This window comes from Aedes aegypti, chromosome 2, assembly GCF_002204515.2.
Source record: "Aedes aegypti strain LVP_AGWG chromosome 2, AaegL5.0 Primary Assembly, whole genome shotgun sequence".
In the NCBI taxonomy this organism is placed as follows: Eukaryota; Metazoa; Arthropoda; class Insecta; order Diptera; family Culicidae; genus Aedes; species Aedes aegypti.
Window position 1 is genome coordinate 359,971,893 of NC_035108.1, and position 22,053 is coordinate 359,993,945.

The window sequence follows — 22,053 nt, forward strand, 5'->3', positions numbered from 1 at the left end:
GAATCCTGAGCATGTAGCTTATGATCCCTCCCACTAACAAAACTCTTTCCTGTGAAAACCATGGAGATGCAGAGGTGATCTCGGTCTCTAGTAGCAATGGACGTCACACTAACATTCTTTCCCTTCCCCGATGATCGTAAGGACGTGGCCGGCGCAGTTATTGACATTACTGAGTTTGGAGTCCTCGAAATTGTACATTGTAGATGGTATGCTACTCCCAAGCTACTTCTGTTGGTTCCCTGTGCAATTTTGATTATTCCTGTCAATCACGGAGTAGCATAAACGAATTGTACGGTCATCAATGCTTATGCTTATGCTTTATTCCATTTCCCATAGTTTTTTTAAACGTTAATGTGTCAAATTTAAGTACTTGAAGATATTTTTATTATTTTGCTTTGAAAACCTAGTGGGGCCATTTTTCCACGGTGGCTACGAACCTTTACTAACAAAGCCATTATCAAAGTTTACCCAAAAATCGACCTTCCATTATATAAAAAATATAGGTGCATTCAAAATAAACCGCTATGCAATCTTTCAACTACCAGTACTTGTTTTAAAAATATAAAATAAAAGAATGCAGAACTTTCAGACTTTCTTCCATTTTCTAAGCTACACCATTTCACGGTGCTCACGTTGCATTGGATTGCGCTGCAATGAGGACGTTTACCTGGAAGATAATATCCAAATAGTAAAGATGTCGAACACATTTTTGTCTCAACTAATTCAAAACATAGCTCAAAATGCTCTAAGAGCTGCTTTTCGTTGTTACATTCCGCGTTGAGGTTCCACAGCCATCAAATTAATTTTCGGATGATAATGAGATATTTCGGCTGCTGTATCGCTATCCAATTCTGTTTCTATAATTGCGTTTTTCCTGTTCAAACAATGTTGGGTTGTTAGTGTTGACCATCACGCTTGATGCTATCTTTTCTGTCCACCAATGGCGATGATGCTTGATGATGATGATGCTTGATGACGACGACTATGATGATAGCGATGGTGCTGCCAAAACATTCGGGAGCTCAACAGGTTGAGAGGGCAACATCGGATGGAAAAATCAGTCTATTTTCAACTGCCCGCTGAGGTTGTGGGTTGATCGATGCGTGGCTGCGGGGTGTGCGTGATTATTGGTGATCATTGGAGGTTTTTAGAATTTCAAATTCAGCGCGGGATAGTTATTCAGTGCTAGCTATTGGTAGTGAGTGGAACGTTGCATTTTAAGGCATAAGTAATAAGTATAACCAGTGTGAATAAAGTGAAGAACCAAAGTTAAGTGTGATCAAAATGTTGGAAATGAATGTTAAATGCACGTGCTTGCTGGTAGTGGCATTATTGATGATCGCGAAAGGTAAATAATTAATCTATAGTAGAGTTCTTGTGTAAAATATTAGTCAAAATATTATGGACAGATTTATAAATTGAATATTATAGATTGGGCATCAAATAATACAAACAAACCAATTTGCACATTTCTCAAAAAATGCACATTTTTGTTGGATCACTGCGTCTTCTAACCAATTGGTGCTTACAGTTCAAGGACAAAGGTGTATCAAATATAATTGTGATCAAACGTAAATGTGCATGTTAATCAAAGTTTGAGAAGGTGCTCAAATTTAACTGTGTATCCGAAGTCGAGTCTAGTACACGACACTGAAGACGGCCTTACAGTTGAGGTCGAAATACGCGTATCTGTCAAAGGATACAAACTCTAGTGGAATTAAATGGTGTAGTACTAAATTCGGTTTTTTCATCTACTCTTAGAAATAGTTCATTAAAATGTGTTCCCAAAAGCTTGGCACATATGTTTAGATACAAATTTGCCACTTTTTGTAAATTTGAGGCGTCCCGGAGACCCGAAAGTGGTAATTTGAAGGGTCAATCAAATACAGGACACATCGTTATCCAATTCAATCATTTCTAAAAAGATTCACGCTGATGCGTTTTTGTAAAAAATTCAAGATATAGCTGCCACATTATAGCCGATTCCGGAAATTATCTGTGACATGAAATTTGCCTTCCTACAGGGGCACATGTCCTTTTCACCCGACCTGACCCAGTGACCCATTGGAAGAACTCCGACCACAGGAAAATTCTCGAGATCCTTTGGCCACTTTGAGAAGCTAGCTATGTGTACGAGTGTACTGACAAAAAATAATTGATATCTGTTAAGTAATCGCTGAGGGGTAATCATTTTAGTATTTTTTTTTTCTTTCGCCTTTGCGGGTTAAGAATGTTTGATGGGATTCCAAAATTAATTTGAAAATTTCATAAACAAATGATTGAAGGAATTAATTGAAGTAAATTTAAATATGAGCCATAATAAATCGAAATTTTTAATATTGATTAAGTAAAAATAGAAATCTCGTAGTGTAGATTTGTGAGAAATATGATTATTGTGGTGGATATTACATTCCTGACACCAGAACCCATTGGGCTCCCCTAGGCTCAACAGACCAATAAGTTTGATCTTTCGTAACGCGCTTAACTTGTACTTTATACCATCAAAACCACGCTTGTGGCCGATAACCCGAACTAATTTGCATATTACAACTTCAAACCCAGTATTAAGTAATCCCGAGATTTTTTAGTTTCTTCAAACTCAAAAGTTTATTACCCCCTCAGTATTAGTTGGCAGCTGAAACGAAAGTGAATTTCAACTTACCCATCCCGATAGCCGATGATGACAAGCATACAAGGTGCAGCGTGAAGATTTCGATCCATCCAGCTTTATCTAGTTTCTTGCAGTTCATTCACCGGTTCGTGGACGCGTTTTTTTCTGTATTTTTGTTTATGCTTGTGTCCAACCGTGAAAACGGGTCAGGAATATATTTCGTTACATGCCGCATAGCAGCATATAGGCAACCTAACCGATCCCAAACTGGGCAGACGTAACCGACCCAAACCAGCTAGAAGTGGCTCAAAACCACACGCGATCCAACAAATTCCAAATTCACCTAGACGTGTTGACCCGCATTGGCTTTACCTACATGACAATAGGAGAGATTGATGTGGTGTAAGAAAGTGAGGTGTTGATTAAACGAGCTTATCACATTGTTTTTCGATCTGCTACACAGATATTGAGTAAATCCTCTGCAGATCGATTGCAGATGACACGGGCAGAATTTTTGTGAGTAGCGTTTATAATGTAGGTATGGGAACGATTTCTGCAAAAAAATATGTGGATTCATGTGAACGCTTCAGAAATGTTTGTAGCCACATACATATCCCATAATATAGCCCAACAGCTTTCCTGCTTCGGATTCTGATTGGCTTTTATGTATATTTCTAAATTTCGTTAATTTAAGATAAAAGCCATTAGTAACCAAGTGTGTAGCTTGTTGTTACCATACAAACTAATGTGTTTACACGTTATTCAACAAAACAACGATTAAGAGAAGATCCTCCTCTATCGCCCAGTGGTGATAGTTTGTATATTGGTCCATTCCTTTACTTAATAACAACGAGCTACACACGCGGTTACCAATGGCTTTGAGGGCGAGATCATAAGATATGCGAGAAATGAAAGGGGAGGGTCCAAGCATGTATTTTGTTTATTTTTTTATAGATAATGTTTTCTCCTATAGACACTGTGATCTATGTTACTCTATGACATTCGTAAAATTTTTCGCAGATAAAAACCAATGTTTTTATTACCAACAATGAGCGTAGCTGGTAAAATAAGATAAAAAAAAGTAAAAGTATTGTTGTGCACAATACAATATGATGTCATATGGGTGATAGCGCTGATAGCAATCTGGACTTCCTCAGAGCAGGCGGCACGTGCGTCTCGTACAACAAGTGATAAATATGATATCAAAATATAACCAGCGTCCGACGAGGATGCTGATTGTTGTCAAAATGGTACGACAAATATTTAGAGACAAAGTTTTATTAGGTGTGACCAACCGAAGGTGATAATTGATGTGATAATATAGCAAGCGAAATGCCTCAATAAAAGTGATGTTTGTCTGCTAATACATAAGTACCGTAAGTTCGGGTGAAATTGATAAAAGTGTCACACGATTTCATTTCTTCTTCTTCTTCTTGACATTACGTCCTCGTGACAGAGACTGCTTCTCAGCTTAGTATTCTTACGAGCACATCCACAGTTATTAACTGAGAGCTTTATTATCGTATGACAGATACGATGATACTCTATGCCCAGGGAAGTTCAGGACATTTCCATTACGAAAAGATCCTAGACCGAATAGGTGTAGAACCCAGACACATTCAGTTTGGCATTGCTTTGAAGCCGTGGACTCTAATCACTTGACTAAGGAAGGTCCCTAATTTAGTTCTTAGTTAACTCCAATATCAATGTAAGCTGTAGTAAATCAACATTGTTTGTCTCAACTTTTGTCGAATTTTATGTTGTGAAGTTATTTGAGCTGAAAAATGTTTATTTCTATAAAAATAATGTAAGCTCCAGAATAGCGTTCGGTGTGATATTGTAGAACATCCATAAACTTCTAGTTCTAAAAAAAGATTTGGAAATTCACACTTCTGAAAATTTGTGAGAATTGAAGCATCCCATAAAATATATTATCATCAAAATTCGTACCAATTTGTTGAATTCATTAAAATAGTTGAATTTTTGTTAGATATTATCAAAATCCTTTGGGGTTGCCTTCATTTCAGCGTTTTCCACGGTATTTTTGATTATATATTATTTTCACAAAATATTATATTATTAAGTATTTTACAAGCTTCGGCTTAAGGAAACCAAATTAAATATATATAGTTGGTTTGAAAACTACCAATAATCGCATTGATAAGCGTTCAATTTCATCCCGAAATAGGATCATCAGATTGATTATATCACAGATGGTTTTAGCACTAAAATGAGGTTCACCGCCGTACTCAATTTCCTGCATTTAGTTGTTTGACATTGATGACGTTATAGAAAACAGATCCGAAAAACCACGAAAAATGGAAATGGAAGAGCGTAACCTAAATGACACTTTTTCGTGTCTCAAGGAACAAATTATGTGTCCCTAGTAGATTTGGGATTGCTGTATATGATGCTGTTCTCAGAAATGTTCCAGCACGTTACAATTTTTAGCTACAGGTCACCAAAGTTGTATAACATACTGTTTTCATTGATGTTAACATGAAATTCTAGGTATGATTTATCAAACTTCTTTGTGATCTAATACATCAAACATGCACTTTGAACTTTCAATTTAGATGTAATTTTGTCAAAATCGCACGAATAAATTTAAATTAAATCAATTTTTCCAATATGCTAGCAGTCTCCATACAATATTCATCGTTTCTTCTGTACGGCAAAATACAATTCTTTTCGAAAAACAACTTTTGAACATCGAATGTATTATGAGCTTTGTTGATAATAATTGTTATACACAAAAAGTTTGAATTTTGTGGCAAATTGAGCGAATAAATTGCAATGCAAGTTGGCTGAAATAGTAAAATTTTGCATTTCCAACAGTCAATATCTCGAAAACTAGACGTGCTATGATGTTTCTGAAAACGATAATGGATTCAGCAGCTTTTATTAACGTCAATAGCGGTATTTTGGTGCCTGAGACAAAAACGTGTTCCGCTGTGTGATCAATTACACCCAAAATTACGGTACACGCAAATTATATTTACTTTCAATTGATGAATAGTTTTGTTGGTAATTGGATCGAACATGCTAAGAAGACTTTTCTACAAATTATTTTACCGATATCTACAGTTGTTACTAAGATTTTCCAAACATCCCTTCAAAGGCTTATCCCAATGTATTTGAAGACTAGTGGTCCCGGCAAACTTCGCCTTGCCATCAAGTAGGCTGTTGAAAAACGCTTTTGATCGTCCCATATAAAATGACAGTTTCGTTCGCGCTTGTTTTTTTTCAACTTTCCCGGTGAATATCCTGGGATTTTTATACACACAAACACGTCGGAACCCTTGACGAACAAAACTGAGAAACTATCATTCAGATCCGTTGACCCGTTCGTAAGCCATTTCGTGACATACAAACACCATTCCATTTTTATTTATATAGATAGATGTTTGTCTGTGGGTTTTTCCAGGAAACTCTACAAGGAACAGCAATGCCGATGTTTCCTCCAGTAATTCTTCCAAACATTTTCATATGGATTCCTTCAAAAACATTTCGGACTTTCCCAAGAATTCCCCCAATAATTATTCCAGGGAATGTTTCTTTTTTTTCTAGGAATGCCTTCAAAAACACCTGCAATGTATTATGCAGGGATTTCATTGATATTTTTCTTCAATGATTATCATAACAAGCCATTTTCAGAGATTATTGCAGGAGATCATCAAGGATTTCTGTAACACTTTTATCTGAGATTTGTTCAAAAAAATTTTGACGATTAATTGGAAGCATTACTAAATAAATTATTTGAGAGAATCATAGGAAAATCAATAAAAGAATCAGTGGATAAATATCGGTAGATTTTTTTGTGAAAAAATAAAGTCTGGAATGCATGGTGGAATCTGGAGAAATTTCTGGGACTATCATTGAAAAACAATTGAATTCCTGAAAATATATTGAAAAATTTGTTGGATGAATTCCATGGGAAGTTCGTAAAATAATTAGTATTTTGAGTATTTGGGAGTATACACGAATTGATTTATCAAAAACACATACAGAAGTATTGCTGTAATGTCACAATAAAAACTCTTCGAAATATTCTTAGAGTATGACCGGTCTCAGTCTTATGAAAACACCCCAGCAAACCAGACATCGTATATCAATATACCTACCTTAGCCAAGCGGTTAGAATCCACGGCTACAAAGCAATGTCATGCTGAAGGTGTCTGGGTTCGATTACCGGTCGGTCCAGGATCTTTTCGTAATGTAAATTTCCTTAACGTCCCTGGGCATAGAGTATTGTCTTAATTGTCACACGAAATACGATTGCAAAAATGGTAACTTTAGCAAAGAAAGCTCTCAGATAATAACTGTGGAAGTGCTCATTGAACACTAAGTTGAGAAGCAGGCTCTGTCCCAGTGTGGACGTAATGCCAAGAAGAAGATGATATCTATAAACAATCAAAATCATATATCTAGATAAACTTTATCGGAATCCTTTATTGATGTGTATATGAACTGTCAAGGATGATATAAAACTATATATGCGATCATTATACAACTATGTTTCTCAGCATCATATCAAATCTTATAAGTGAGTGTAAAGAATCGTACGATATCGGATAGAATTAGATAAACTCGTAAATATATAAACAGTTTAGTTCACACGGATCCGTCTATAAATGTCGTATATCTGGTCATGTTCGATCATGAAAATCATCGTAAGGCCACGACATATGTTTTTAATTGCAATTGAAATCAAACTAATCATCAATAACGTGATGTAGGTATACTGATCAAGCCTGTCAAACTGAACTCGTACAGTTGTGTTCAGAATAATAGTAGTGAAAGCCGATTTCCATACAAAATGCTCAAGTTTGTCATGATGTAACCACAGACAAACAGACGTAACACTGACGAAATTTCCATCGACCACGTATTTAACGATCATTTCAAATTCGTTATGTTACAAATCTCACAACCAGAGGCGCGCGCATCGTTTTTCTTCGCGTTTGACGTTTCACACTACCACCATCTGCCGGTCTTGTTGCACGAAACACCCTTTCGTGCAACATGCTCACCAGATGATAATGGTGTAAACTGGGCGATGGATTTTGAATTTTTTTTTCTATGTGTTACGTCTGTTTGTCTGTGCTGTAACTCTCTTCTCTTATGAACAATTGGCATGTAATTTTAACAGATAACTACAAATATGCTCAATTTCATTATTACAAAATTTGAAATCTTTACAGTACCGGTTCAAAAGTGTATTTCGAGGTGAAATCGCTCAAAATAATAGAAGTTTTAATTTTGTAATTTTTTTCTGACCAACAATTTTGTAAAAATTGGCTTGTTTATAAAATTGTAGCTTGACTGGAAATCGTTGAAGAAGAGTTTAAAACACAAAATACAGCAGATATTTAAATTAATCATACTACTATAATTTTGAGCGATTTCACCTGGTGCTTAACTTTTTAAGCGGTACTCGGAAAAAATTGTGATAATGAAATTGAGCATTTTTAGTTGTCTGTTAAAATTTCATGCCGCTTGCTCAAACGGAAACAAAGTTACAGCATGTCAAAGTTGAGCATTTTGTATGAAAATCGTCTTTCCCTAATATTATTCTGAACACAACTATATATACGAGAACGGGATGAACACAATCGTAAATGGAGTTATAAAATCGTAAAAATGCACAAATTTCTTCTGAATTGCTTTTAAACAATGGGAGCAAAATCGTTATAGTCGATAATTATATCGCTGATGAGTTTTGCTTTGTTGCAATTATAATGCACAAAAATGATTGTATCCACCGTAAATCTCAAAATTTTCGTAATGATGTGTACAGAATTTTAAAGTATAATGATATATTTGTCGCAAAATTTTTATTTTATCATTATTTAAATATGAAAAATGTGCTTCAAATAAATTAAGCAGTTTGCAACAAAACTTGGAATTATTTCAATAAAGTTTATCATTATGCTGCTACTCAACACCCAAGTAGTCGACTCTTCCAATTGTATTTCTTTACATCTACTGTTTCAAATTAAACAGAATCATTTTAACTTGTTAAAGTGACACAGACAGTTAGGGCGCTGGTAACGATCAAATGACCCAGGCTCGATTCCGGTTAGATTTTTTTTCGGTTCAAAACCTTTTCGTATATGACTACATAGGATCGCAGAAATATTATTTCATCTTGTCGTATATCCTGATTTTAAAAATCGTTTAAATCAGTTGTTTTTGAACACAGTCGTATATAAAGTCGCAAGTAATTGTTGCAATCAGATTGATGCCTATATATAGCCTCCACTCTGGTATGTATATGCCTTTTTTGAGCAGTAAATACACGGTAAAAAATAGACACCATGCTATCAATAGTTCTGCACTTGGATTTGCACTACTGTTGAATCTTGACAAAATCAAGGTAACAGCACTTGAATTCAACGTTGCATGTTTTGATTTGAAATAAAAAAAAGTTAAAATAAACATATCCGCCTGACCCAGATTTGATCCACCAACCTTCGGAGTGCAAGTCTAGTGTCTTACCTCAACACTAACTCGCATCTGTTGAAATCGATTGAATTGATCTCAATCACTTTCTACAACGAGCTGTCAATGATTGCTCTCATACAAAAGACATGATGTTCAAAATCAACGACTTTTCACTTCAGAGTCTAGTTCTAGAGACAGTAGAGCAAATCCAAAGTTGAAACTCTTCAAATCATGGTGATTGGTGTTTTGAATTGAGTCAAGTGATCAATCTATTCAATCGAACGTGCTGATTTTTTACCGTGTACGATTTCTTCGGTTTCAGGGGAAGACGGGGTAAGAGCGCCCGCCGGGGTAAGACGGACCACCTTAAATTTGGCATGAAAATGGCGATTTCCTTAAAAGTTCACCAAGCACTTTGCATAAACAATGATTTTTGACATTCTAAAGCATTCAGTGTGATATTTACATTTTTTTTTTATATCAAATACTAAAAACAAACTTTCTTTTCGTCGATATTGAATTTGATCTAAATTTAATAGATGGTCGCTTATGGATTTCGGAAGGGACTTTTTTGTAAAAGCAAAACAAATTACTCGCACAGCAAAAAAAAATCTCAAATTTACATGGCACGTAAATATTTTTTATAATCATGTAAAACGAATCATAACTGCATATTCAATAATAAAGAATGTAAACTGTCTCATTGCATTCAAAAATGTTGGCAATCTTGAGTGAAACTGAAACATTTCATGATCTTACATCCAAAATTCGCCAATGTTGCATGCTTTCTTGCATCTTGAAAGTGAAATTGCAAACAAGAATTCTTGGTTTACATGATTCTACGCTGAATATTCTGTCATAAAAAATGCACATGGATGGATCGACGGCTTGTCATGCCATGTGCATTATTTATGATAGAATTTTCAGCGTGAAAATCATGTAATCCGAGCCGTTTTGCATGCAACATTCTTTGAGAAAAGACGTTTCGCGTTCAATATTAAGGATTTTGGTAACAATGTAGGATATAATAGATGTGTTTATGGGTTTTATCATTGAATAATACATGAGAAATGGCTTTGCATGATTGAGGCTAAAATTGCGTTACGTGTAAAGCTAAAATTTTTTTGGTGTGCGTCCATGCCTTCACAGAAATGAAAAATATGCTTCAGTGAGGTGAAATTTGAATTGTAAATATTTAGCTTTGAAATAAGGCCTTAGTTGTGAAAATTGCGCAAGTGGGGTAAAACCGATCACTGTTGTTGGGGTAAGACCGCCACTTCTAATTTATACCAAATAAAATGTATGAACAATTTTGAAAGTTGTAGCTACGTTGTACATTACAATCTAAGTAAAATGAAATCACTTTTGTTAAAAATACAAGCAAAATCCGCACATTTAAACAAAAAATGGTTTCTCAAGGTTTTTAAATAATTAACCCTAAAAATGATTCAATATCAAAGTTAATCACTGTAGAATTTATAAAACATTATATTTTTTAGAATTGCAGGGAACTGATATATTTTTTCGCAAAATTGTGTACGAATATCGTGGTTGTCGCTTTTACCCCATGGGTGGGCTTTTTTCCCCCGTCGCTAAAAATAATCATGATGAGAAATCACTTTTGCAAGCTTCAAGATATACATATTTTTTCACAAATACATCGCCTTTGACAAACTTTGACATACGAATTAAATTGCTTAGGCGGGCGGTCTTACCCCGTCTTCCCCTATGCATGCATGCGTAATTTAGTTCCAATTTCAATATGGCAGTCAAATTGTTGGCTGGGCTCATGGTTCCTGTTTTCTTTTTTTTTTTTTTTGTTTTCTTGTTTGCTATTCGGTCCCTGTCTGGTCTTGGCCTCTATTTTTGGGCATGAGAACTTCAAACTTCCTATTTTGAAGATATTTAGTCGTTACCCAATTTTGAACTGAGATCTCACAGAGCGCTTCGGTAGACGTTTACCGAGATCTCGGTAAAAGTTTTACCGAGTTTCGGCAAATGATTACCGAGATATCAGCTGTTGAGTTATCGGCGAATCGGAGTTTATCGAGGTCAATTTCTGAATTTAAGGTGAAGATGAATCGAAGCCAAACCTCAAATTTTCAAGAGCACAAATCTGAAGAACCAAGCATCCGTTTAAGCTGAAAACATTATCGATTAGTCACTGGCTGGTGATGACCAAACGATTAGCTTTTCAACTCAAACGGGTGTTCGGTTCTCCAGATTTGGCTCTTGAAAATTTGAAGTTTGGCTTCGATTCATCTTCACCTTAAGTGTGTAATGCGGGGTTTACATGAGGAAAGTGAAACGAGCAATACAGTTGAATGAATCTGAATTGAACGCAAATTGAAAGTGTAAACGCTTCGGATCATGTCCAACAACTCAGTTGAATTGAAAGAAAGTTAAACGTCCAGCAGTTTAAACTGATTTGTGATAATGAAATTTTTACCCGGGCCCCCACATTTGTAGGGGTTCCTGGGGTAATATGCACTGTCGGGGAAAAACGCACCCAGTCAATTTTTCTAAAATAAACAAGTTTACAAAATGATGAAACGTTGCAAATTGTTGACACCCTGTAGATTTGATACATGTTGAAAACTTAACAGGGAGATAAAACAATTAGTTCGAAAAGCACGATTCTTATGTAACTTTCCCGATCATTTCATTTGTTATTTTGAAAATGATTAATTGACAAATTTACAATCTTTAACCATAAAACAGATAATTAGAGACTGGGTTAGTTGTTGATGAGATGATTCGGCGAAATAACACAACGATTTCTATTATTCATAACATTTTCTGTTAGCCCTTATAGGCCTGAGTAAAAGCAAAATAACTAAAACTCACACCACTCAGCGAATACATAACGGATTTCAATATTTTTTTGTCAGTTTACTCGTACACATATCTAGTTACGAAAAGTGACCAGAGGATCTCGGGAATGTTCCAGTGGCCGGAGTTATTCCGGTGGGTCATTGGGTCAGGTCGGGTGAAAAGTGTGCTGTGCGTTTGTGCCCTTGGCGGTAGGCAAATTTCAAGTCACAGATAATTTCCGGAATCGGCTATAATGTGGCCACTATATCAAGGAATCTTAGGTAAATCGTATCAGTGTAAACCTTTTGAGAAACGATTGAATGTATAACCATGAGTCCTGTATTTGATTATTCCTATAAATGAACGTTTTCGGGTCTCGAGGAAGCTTCAAATTTATTATAAAGAGGCCAATTTGTATCTAAACATATGTGCCAAGCTTATGAGAACGCATTTTAGTGGCCTATTATGTTTGATTTCTACTTTTCGAGAACTGAAACGGTTTAGTATCGAACAAATCTATAACCAGTTCTTTCGAGTATTAGATCCGAGTGGCCACATTCGGTACATTCTAAACGGTCCCAAACTCTTTTTTTATAACGTTAAATATCAGATCTTAATAATTAATTCAAATTCTAATGGATGTCATTGCAAATAAATAAAAATAATCTAGCATGTCCCAAAATATAGCCGTTTTTAACCCCACTTGACCCAGTTACCCACCGGAATAACTCCGACCACAGAAATATTTCCGAGTTCCTCTACCCACTTATAAATACTAGATATGTGTTCCAGTATACTGACAAAAAATATTTGAATCCGTTAAGAATTCGCTGAGCGGTTAGGTTTTTAGTATTTTTGTTTTCACTCAGGCCTATACGCGTTAAGCTCTCCGTTGGGGCAACATACATTCCATTTTGCGGGGCAGAACGATCCAGCCCAAAGCAAACTACAATCATAAAAGTTAGGTCATTTGAAGTCTGTAACAAAGTATTCTTTTGAGCGACAATCATCTAAAAATCATGTTCTTTTCGATAAATAAAATTACATTTAAAACACAATGATGCGTTTTCCCTCATTGTTGTGGTAAATCTCACCCAGCTCTGTTTAGGTGCGTCATGTCTCAATGTTGTAGTGCGTTTTGCCCCAAAAACCGGTACATCGTGCCCCGCATTAATAATAATTCACGCAAAAGTACCCAAGCAACCAACAGTTCGGATAAATGGACATGTTTTGGCTTAATCAGCTCACAGTTTAAGTAATTAATCGAACTTTACAGTTTACATAAAGTTCGTTTGAGTTGCTTTTTCACCTTCAAGTAGGAAAGAAGTTCAATTCAAACTTGTTCTGAGCTTTCTAGTTTATTATGAGTTCATTAGTGAACCTTTCCGAGAATCAAGTTCTGTTCATATCCGTAGTATACTCTTAAGGTGAAGATGCATCGAAGCCAAACCTCAAATTTTCAAGAGCACGGATCTGGAGAACCAGACAGCGGTTTGAGCTAAAAACCTAATCGATTGGTCACCCCCAGCGTGTGACCAATCGATAGGCTGACCATACGTACCGTATTTAACGGGACAGTACCGTTTTTATCCCCTCGACGGACTGTCCCGTCGCCGTCATTTAATGGAAAATGCTCGAATTGTCCCGTATTTTAGGAAATGGAGAATTGGCACATAATTTTCAACACCAGTAAATAAAAAAATGAAAATAACAACAGAACAAACAGTTTTTAGAAATATTTCAGAGTTTATTGTCTTACTCATCTATTTTGCAAGCAATTATTAGTTTCTCAAACAGAGTTAAACTTGATCCGTACATGCTTCTGCTTAACTTTTTGCGTTTCTTTACTCATATTTATGCTAAATTTTGGTGGATTTCCTGGATTTTCATAAGATAATTATTCATATATGTAATTACGTTTGAATTTGAAAAATTGAAAAGTGAAACGATTTTTTTTAGGAAACTCTTCTGGTTCTGGTACTTTTCCTCGTATGGCGATTTCCCGAATGTCGTTCTCCCAACGCCTGTTCTCAGAATGCTAGTTCCCCGAAAACCCCGTTTCCCCTAATAGTCCAGTTCTTTGAAAAGTTCTAACACTTGTATTTGTCATAACCTTTTGCATTTCAAGGTGGTGAACAATACGTAATTCATATCAAATATCTCCTTCTGGGGTAGCTTATCGATCTTTCTAATTCAACACTATCTTACTACCCGAAGAGAAGCAAAGTTCTGACCATTAAATCAAGATATTGATTTGATTGACATAAAAGATAAAAAATTCGGGGAACTGGAATTCAGGGAACTGGAATTCAGGGAAAAGAAGCACAATCGCATAATGTATGTCTTTCAAAATTGTCCCGTTTTTGTGTTTTATTTGTCCCGTTTTTATATGGTTGGCTTATGGTCAGCCTACCAATCGATTAAGTTTTCAGCTCAAACCGTTGTCTGGTTCTCCAGATCCGTGCTCTTGAAAATTTGAGGTTTGGCTTCGATGCATCTTCACCTTAATCAGCGAAAAAGAACTAGATTGATGGACCAGTGCACGAGTTCACTAGTTGACGTTTGAGCGGTGCCGTGTTATTTATGTGACCATGGAAACGAGTGAATTCGGCACCGCTCAAACGTCAAATTAGTGAACACGTGCATTGGTCCATACCAAAAGTGAACTGTGGAGTTCACTGCTTAAGTAAAATCTGAACTATTGGTTGCTTGGGTAGTGTTTGACAACAGTTAAATTTTCCAACAATCTAGGATGAAAACTCGCTCAACACCATGTAGGACGAACACAAAACAAATAGATTCGTGTATTAACACTACATACTACATCCTTAAATGATGCATTTTACCCGGGGAACCTGGCCCTGCGCGCAGCAAACAATTAGGACTAGTTTTTCTTCAAATATTGTCAAGCTCTACACAATAAGCTTTGCTTCACGTGGTATGTGCTATTTGACTATATGTTATTGGTACCGTGAGCATAAAATAAAATTCAATCAATGAATACAAGAGATCTAAACTGATTTTGATTTTGTAACTTATTTTATTTTCTTATTTTCTCTCCTTTTGCAGCGGATGCTCTCAAATGTTACCGTTGTAACAGCTACGATAAGATCGACTGCCTGGACGAGTCTGACTCAAATAACGACACGAGAAACTCGACGAAGCTGCGACCGTTCCTGCACGAATGTGAACCGGACCCGACAGGGCAGAATCGGGAACCGTTCTGTCGCAAGATTTCCGTTACCAGTAAGACACAAGAAGCAGCGCAAATCTATCGAATGTCTAATTTGCATATTTTTCGCATTTTGCAGTTATGAAACCCAAACACCACCGGGTGATTCGGGATTGTGGCTACGAAAGGTCACATTTAGACTGCTATGTGGCAGACAATGACGGCCATCTGGAGACGGTTTGCCAATGCTGGTCCGATCAATGTAACGGAGCTGAGCGACTAACGAGCGGAGTGGCGCTGGGGTTGGCGGTCATGGTCGCCATATTAAGATTAGTTGTTTGATAAGGACTTTGACGTGGATATTATTGGGATACGTGTTTGCTATTGTGTACTTATACTCTGGAAATATAAAGACTTTTATGTGTTGTAAGCTTTTGTTTTCAATCAGGGCTAGTAGCAGGTAACTATTCAGGTCTCTGAAGTATTTTTTTTTTTCAAGCAAAATGTTCTCTCAATTCACTTTTTTCCTTTTACTACTTGCATTCAATTCTGGTGTAAGTCGTTGTGGTAAAACATATGCTTGCGCAAATAGCTCATAGGTTTTCCCGTTATTTCTTCATAGATTCCGAAAAGAAACACTTCATGGATTCTTCGAAGATTTGTTCAGCGATATATTCAGATCTCTACCGCTAGGGATCCCTCCATAAATTCCTCTAAAAGTTTTATTTTCAGCTATTCTTCCAAAAATTCTTCCAATAATTTATCACTTATTTATAATTTACCAAGGGATGCTGTAAAAAAGTAATTAGTAAAACAGGCTATTCTACCCCTTTACCCCGAATGCCGTCATACAGAACTCCATATCCCCGAATGATTCATAACTTCGAATGACAATAACCTCCTATTCAGTATTTTCTCCATCTCTTTTTTCAGGCATGAGCTAACTAAAGTTTATATTTCTTAGACACTAGTGATCTAGTCCAGCCCAGTAATTATATATAAGAAATATTTTATGTCCCATGAAAAATAGCCAGCTTATAAAATCCTCAATACGATACGAAACAAGCTTAGACATATTCAGTAAAGTGTTGCTTTGCACCTTCACACATTCTAGCAGAGCTGAGAGAGGTCACCGGAACTTGAGAGTGCTTTTCCATGTTGCCGACCTCATTAGTCTACTCGAATGTACCGTTTTGTCTCAAATTCTGAACACTCGACGTTTTATACAGATTTTCCAAGAGTACCACCCAAATTTCTCCACAGGATGATTATTTCTTCTATGATTCATGTCATTTTTATTGAAAACTTGTAAAAATATCAACTATAACCATTTCAATCTTCTCTGTTCGGAATAAGAGTAATATTTGGAATTTGAGACGAAACGGTACTAAATTTGAATCATTAGGTGTATCGTATTTACGGGCTATGAATTATTTATGAGAACTAATCACGCGGTCACCCTTTGATAATCATCGCCATCGCTTAGTGCCTCATTGCAACGGGTACTATTTGCATCCAATATGAATGGAGAAATCAGCAATTATACGGGTTTCATGATATGGTAAGTTGTAAAAATTCGGTTTCCATTCGACTGAAATGTAATTCAGGTCGTGAGAGAAGATAAGAATCCAAGAATGGCTATATTTATGATAGGCTCATAAATAGAATTGTATACCATATAGCCGGTAATAGGTTTTGGAAGCAATTTCAAAGAGATAGAGCTCAGTTCCTGCAGTAAGTATTGTTTTGGAAATGTTTTACTAAGTGCATTTTCTTCCGAGAAGTTGAATAATAATTGTTTTTACTGAGCTCATTCTAATAAATAAAATTGTGTTACATCGAGGTGCACAATTAAAATTATCAGAAATATGAATATCTTGAACAGTTGGTGAGGTTTTTAGACTGCTTTGCTATAGCAACCGAAAGCATTAACCTTTGGGCTGTCGCGTTGTTGTACTTTGTACAACAGTTATGATTTATCTGCTATCGTTTTGCAACAAAGATATCTATCGACACGAAACCAAAATGTATTCCTCAAGAATCTTCTTAAGAACAATACTCGACAGTTTTTATTTAGAGTATGGCCTTTTATAACGCGGTGAAATCAGTAAACCACAGTTTGAAATCGGTATATATCAAAATTCAGATAATATAGAATCTTGGGGTCTTTAGTAAACTTGTTTTGGAGGTGAAGCGCTATCTGATGGTACCCCATTTAATTCGGAATTTGACCGCTAGGTGGCACTAGTGAGCATGGAAGTTTTTCTTTTGTTTTGTAGATATTTCAGAATCCTGACCATTTAGAAGGATGACGTCTTCGGCAAAGTTGTTTAGTAAGTAAAGGACTATAATTGTTCGAGCCAATAGGCGACGCTAGTGAGCATGAAGCTTTTGTTTGCAGATATGACAGTAGTTCAGTAGACCAAGGGCTATCATTATTTGAGCCAAGAAATAGGATATGTGGCACCAGGTGGCGCTAGTAAGCATCAAATTTATGTTTTGGGGATACTACAGGATCTAGATATTTTAGACAGACACCTTCGGCTTAGTTGTTCAGAAGCTCAGGGACTATCATTATTTTACAAAATCACAAACTTTAAGAATTAAACATAGAAATAATTTGAGCTACTAAACAACTCTGCCGAAGACGCCATATTTCTAAGTAATCAGGCTCCTGAGATATTTGCGAAAAAAATGTTTTATGCTCATTAGCGCCGCCTAGTGGCAAAATCGCGATTTTTTTGGCTATAATAATGATAGCCCTTGAGCTACTGAACAATTTTGCCGAAGACATCTTCTTTCTTAGGGGTCAGGCTCCTGGGATATTCGCAAAACCAAGGGTGTTGCACAAAGTACAATAAGGCGATATTCAAAACTGAAAAGGCAATAGATGGCTCTTTTTCAGTGGTAGTAAAATCGAAATTCTGAAGCAAAGAAAGCACCACAGAAGATGAACGAAACACAAAAAGTTATGTATTCACTTTACACTTGATTTGTAATCACTACTTTTTTGATCCAGTTTCCTAATTTCAAGTAATTAACGTTTTTCATTATTTTCCATACGTTTTGACAGTTCTCCGACTACCATTCTTCCATGCGCTTGTGTTGAAAGTTTGAGAAATTTGAGAATCCAGCGTAGCGTGATCAGTGGGTGGAATACAAACAACAGTGTCGTCGCTCGGCGACCAGTAAAAGAAACTGAATGTTCTAAAGGTTGTTGTCTGTACTTTTTGCCGCTGGCGCCAACTGTTAGCGTTTAAGAACGAAATAAACAGTCGTTACCCTATTAATTCACTGTTACGGATTTACCGTATTTTGATTATTTCTTCTGATATATGACCAAATGATGCAGTCTTTGAACGACATGTACTTGGGACGATCTTTGGCGTACGCGTAGTTTGAGAGAACGGCGTATGGAGGAGAAGCATAAACCACGAGCTTACGCAACTCTGCGCTGAACCCAGCACCGAGTCATTAAAGCTGGAAGGGTAAGATGGGCAGGAAACGTTGTAAGAATGCCGGACAACAATCCCGCACCTCGAATCCGACTGGTACAAGACAAAGAGGGGCGCAACACGCTACTGTTTTATTTTGTCGATATTATGCGCTTTTTGAATAGCGCCCAAACCGTTGATTTTAGCGATATAGTTTGTTCGGAGAAGTTTCTTGGTGTAAAAAGTTTTGTGATCAATCCACCTAGCAGTGCGATAGAAAAACTATTTTTCATAACATTTAGAGAGACATATGGTGTCTTCGGCAAAGTTGTGGAATTGGCAATTTAAAACAACTTTGTTTCTTATACTTTTTGAGATATATGCCGTTGTATGTGAAGGCCCCTAAAAATCATATTTTTTATCATAACTTTTTTCCAAGATTTTTAACATTTTTTGTGTTTTCTACAATGTTGTTTGTCATGAAAAAACCGTGTTTTTGCCCACTACATCAGCAGGCTATCTTTTGAAGTAACAAACGTATTCATGAATTACTTTATTTCGAGGAGTACCGTGATGCATCATTACCCGGACACTTAGGCGACGCCGAAAGTTTAAACGCTGGTTTAAATATGTTTCTGGCATAATTAGTACACATGTAATTGTTATTCACATAGGTACACATCAAAACTTTGAGTTTAAGTCAACAAATACAGTTAAAAATACAAGTTTAACATGTAAAAAGTTAAATTAATGAAGCATGTCGTGTTCTTAAATCCGGAAACATGCACCAAAAAGCCGGACGGTCTTGAATCGAAATCCGGACAGAAGCGTTTTGGTTGACAATACACATGAAAAACTGATTAAAGGCACGTCAATCGAGCTTAAAATCTTCAATATAATAGAGTTATTTGCATACGTGTGTTGAAAAACCTATGAAAGGCCAAAATGTTGAGTGGAATTACAATTATTTTTACCTGAACCCCATGCCAACAGCCTGCATTCTAGGTTAACTGGAATGAGCCACAATATCAACACTTTTCTTGCGTAAATCCATGGTCTGGTAACTACATACACCTTTTTTATGTAATTAAACAGTTTTGCAGCAATTCACATTAAAATATCTTCCGAATGCTCAATAAATATTAGGTTTTCACGGTATGTCCGGGTTAATGATCACTAGCCTATAAATCCGGACAGCGGGCAAGGCAGCCTTTTTCACACCACAAATGCTTATTTGCACAAGTTTTCCCACTTTTTCATGCACTACACTTGAAAACTATTGGTCCATACACTGACGTTCTTGTCGTAAACTTCACTATTGGATTTGGTTCTTCGGAGAAACGACGTCCAACTGGGGCTGCCAATTTGTTTTTTTTTTTTTTTGATATTTCATAGCAAAGGATTACTAGATGAAACTATGAATTAAAATGAAGAGCAATATTGAAAGCTATGAATAAAAATTAAAAACCTACATTTTTTGTTTGATTTCATGTTTAATTTTATGAATACAATCAGAGTGTCCGGATATTGGTATCGTCCGGATTATGATTCACCACGGTAGTTTAGCCCCCGCCTCCGGCACAAAATGGCGCATACAACTCTTACAAATCATGAAAGTACCATATATTCCCTTTCGACATTTTATAAAAACTTTTGCCTATTAGCATCTTTTCATGGGTTTTTACTATCAAACAAAGGAGCCTTAATAAAATCAAATCGATCGATAATGTCTTTACTTTAAGAGATAGAGAAGTGCGATGTTCAGCAGAAACACGCGTTTTAAGATATCTAACAACTTTGTGGAAGACATTAGAAATGTAAAAAAATCTTGTAAAACAGTTACGAGTTTTTCAACAAAATGTACACAAAATTGTATGAAAACTTGTTTAAAATCTTTTTTGTTCATATCTTTTTACTAAGATTTGGGCGCTATTCAAAAATCGCACCTGGTTAGATCTTTCCTATATCATAATAATTGTACAATATTTCTATTGATTTCATACTATATATTTACGCGCCATTTCATTCACCTCACTCCTCTGGGAGGTTAAAATCACCTCCAAACACTAGCGATTTTGCGATGGGATGTTGACGTTTGATCACGAATTAGGAACCTGGATCAAAAAAAGTAGTGATTACAAATCAAGTGTAAAGTGAATACATAACTTTTAGTGTTTAGTTCATCTTCCGTGGTGCTTTCTTTGCTTCAGGATTTCGTTTTTCTTCTTCTTTCTGGCATTACGTCCTCATTGAGACAGAGCCTGCTTCTCAGCTTAGTGTTCTTATGAGCACTTCCACAGTTATTAACTGAGAGCTTACTTTGCCAATGACCATTTTTGCATGCGTATATCATGTGGCAGGTACGAAGATGCTCTATGCCCTGGGAAGTCGAGAAAATTTCCAACCCGAAAAGATCCTCGACCGGTGGGATTCGAACCCACGACCCTCAGCATGGTCCTGCTGAATAGCTGCGCGTTTACCGCTACGGCTATCTAGGCCCCTGGATTTCGTTTTTACTACCACTGGAAAAGAGCCATCTATTGCCTTTTCAGTTTTGAATATCGCCCTATTGTTCCAAAAATATACTGAGTACATTGAATATTTCAAAGTATTCGTTTAAGATAAAATTTCTGCATTCCCTCTTGAACACGTCCAGAAACTACATCCGAAATTCCTAGGAAGTAATTTTATTTTTTAAGGAATGACTTTGATTACTTCAACTTCTTGTTGCATTCTTTCGGGGGTTTCTTCGGTAATATCTCGACACATTCCTTTAAAATTTGCTCCTAATATTTTATTGGGATTCCGCCTTGAATAATTCCATAAGCTTTTTAAGGGGCCTATCAAAATTACGTTTTGTTGAAACTTTCTTATTCTGAATGGAGAGAGCCTAGGACTCATTTTTTTAGGCAATCTAAAAATTCCTCTCAAAACTGTAATAGAGATTCCTTCCGAAACCTCAAATTTAACTTCTGAAATGTTTGCCAAATTGCTAAGATTATTGAAGGATTCTTGCAGAAATCATCTAACGAGATTTTTCTATAATTCTACCAGGAATGTCACTAAGATCTATTTCAAGCATTTAATCGAATGTCATTATCTCTTAGACCACAAAGAAAACACGGAAACTAAAGAAAGTTTCTAAAAATATTACTTTTTGGCTTTTCTGTTAGAAGTTTTTTACATTTTAAGTCAAATTCTTGATGAAATGCTCGTAAAATTCCTGAAATGATTCTATAAAAATCTTTAAAACACTTCTGGAAATCTACTGTCGAAATATTCTATGAACTATACTTAAAGGAATTGCAAGAAGAGCTTCGAGACAATTACTGATGCTTTTTGAAGAAATTTCTAGAAAAAAAAGGTCATGTAGAACTAGGATTCAGGTTGATTCCGGTTGTCCTACTAGCCAGAGCAAAATTGCATATGAGAGGGATCACTACGAATTGAATCTTCAGAATTTTTCTAGTAAGTAATGCAAAGTTTTGCGGCACATGTAAAAAGGGTGCAGAGGCAGAGTATAAAGATCGTTTCGATGCGAAATTTGAGAATGAAATTGTGAGGGCCACTTTTCT

At 36.2% G+C, this 22,053-nt stretch overlaps 1 protein-coding gene across 1 annotated transcript; it reads left to right on the forward strand.

The window, feature by feature from the left end:
- Positions 1–1,049: 1,049 nt before the first annotated feature.
- On the forward strand, positions 1,050–15,474 carry LOC5573077. The gene is made up of 3 exons (XM_021846445.1): positions 1,050–1,348; positions 14,942–15,118; positions 15,184–15,474. The coding sequence occupies exons 1-3, from the start codon at positions 1,285–1,287 to the stop codon at positions 15,384–15,386; spliced, it is 444 nt and encodes a 147-aa protein (XP_021702137.1). The 5' UTR covers positions 1,050–1,284; the 3' UTR covers positions 15,387–15,474.
- Positions 15,475–22,053: the final 6,579 nt, after the last annotated feature.

What these genes read in the sequence shown, in the direction of transcription:
- LOC5573077 (XM_021846445.1), top strand. Translation starts at nt 1,285, where the DNA reads ATGTTGGAAATGAATGTTAAATGCACGTGCTTGCTGGTAGTGGCATTA. An exon ending in ATTATTGATGATCGCGAAAG is followed by an intron (nt 1,349 to 14,941) that starts GTAAATAATTAA and finishes CTCCTTTTGCAG; the next exon opens with CGGATGCTCTCAAATGTTAC. An exon ending in TCGCAAGATTTCCGTTACCA is followed by an intron (nt 15,119 to 15,183) that starts GTAAGACACAAG and finishes CGCATTTTGCAG; the next exon opens with TTATGAAACCCAAACACCAC.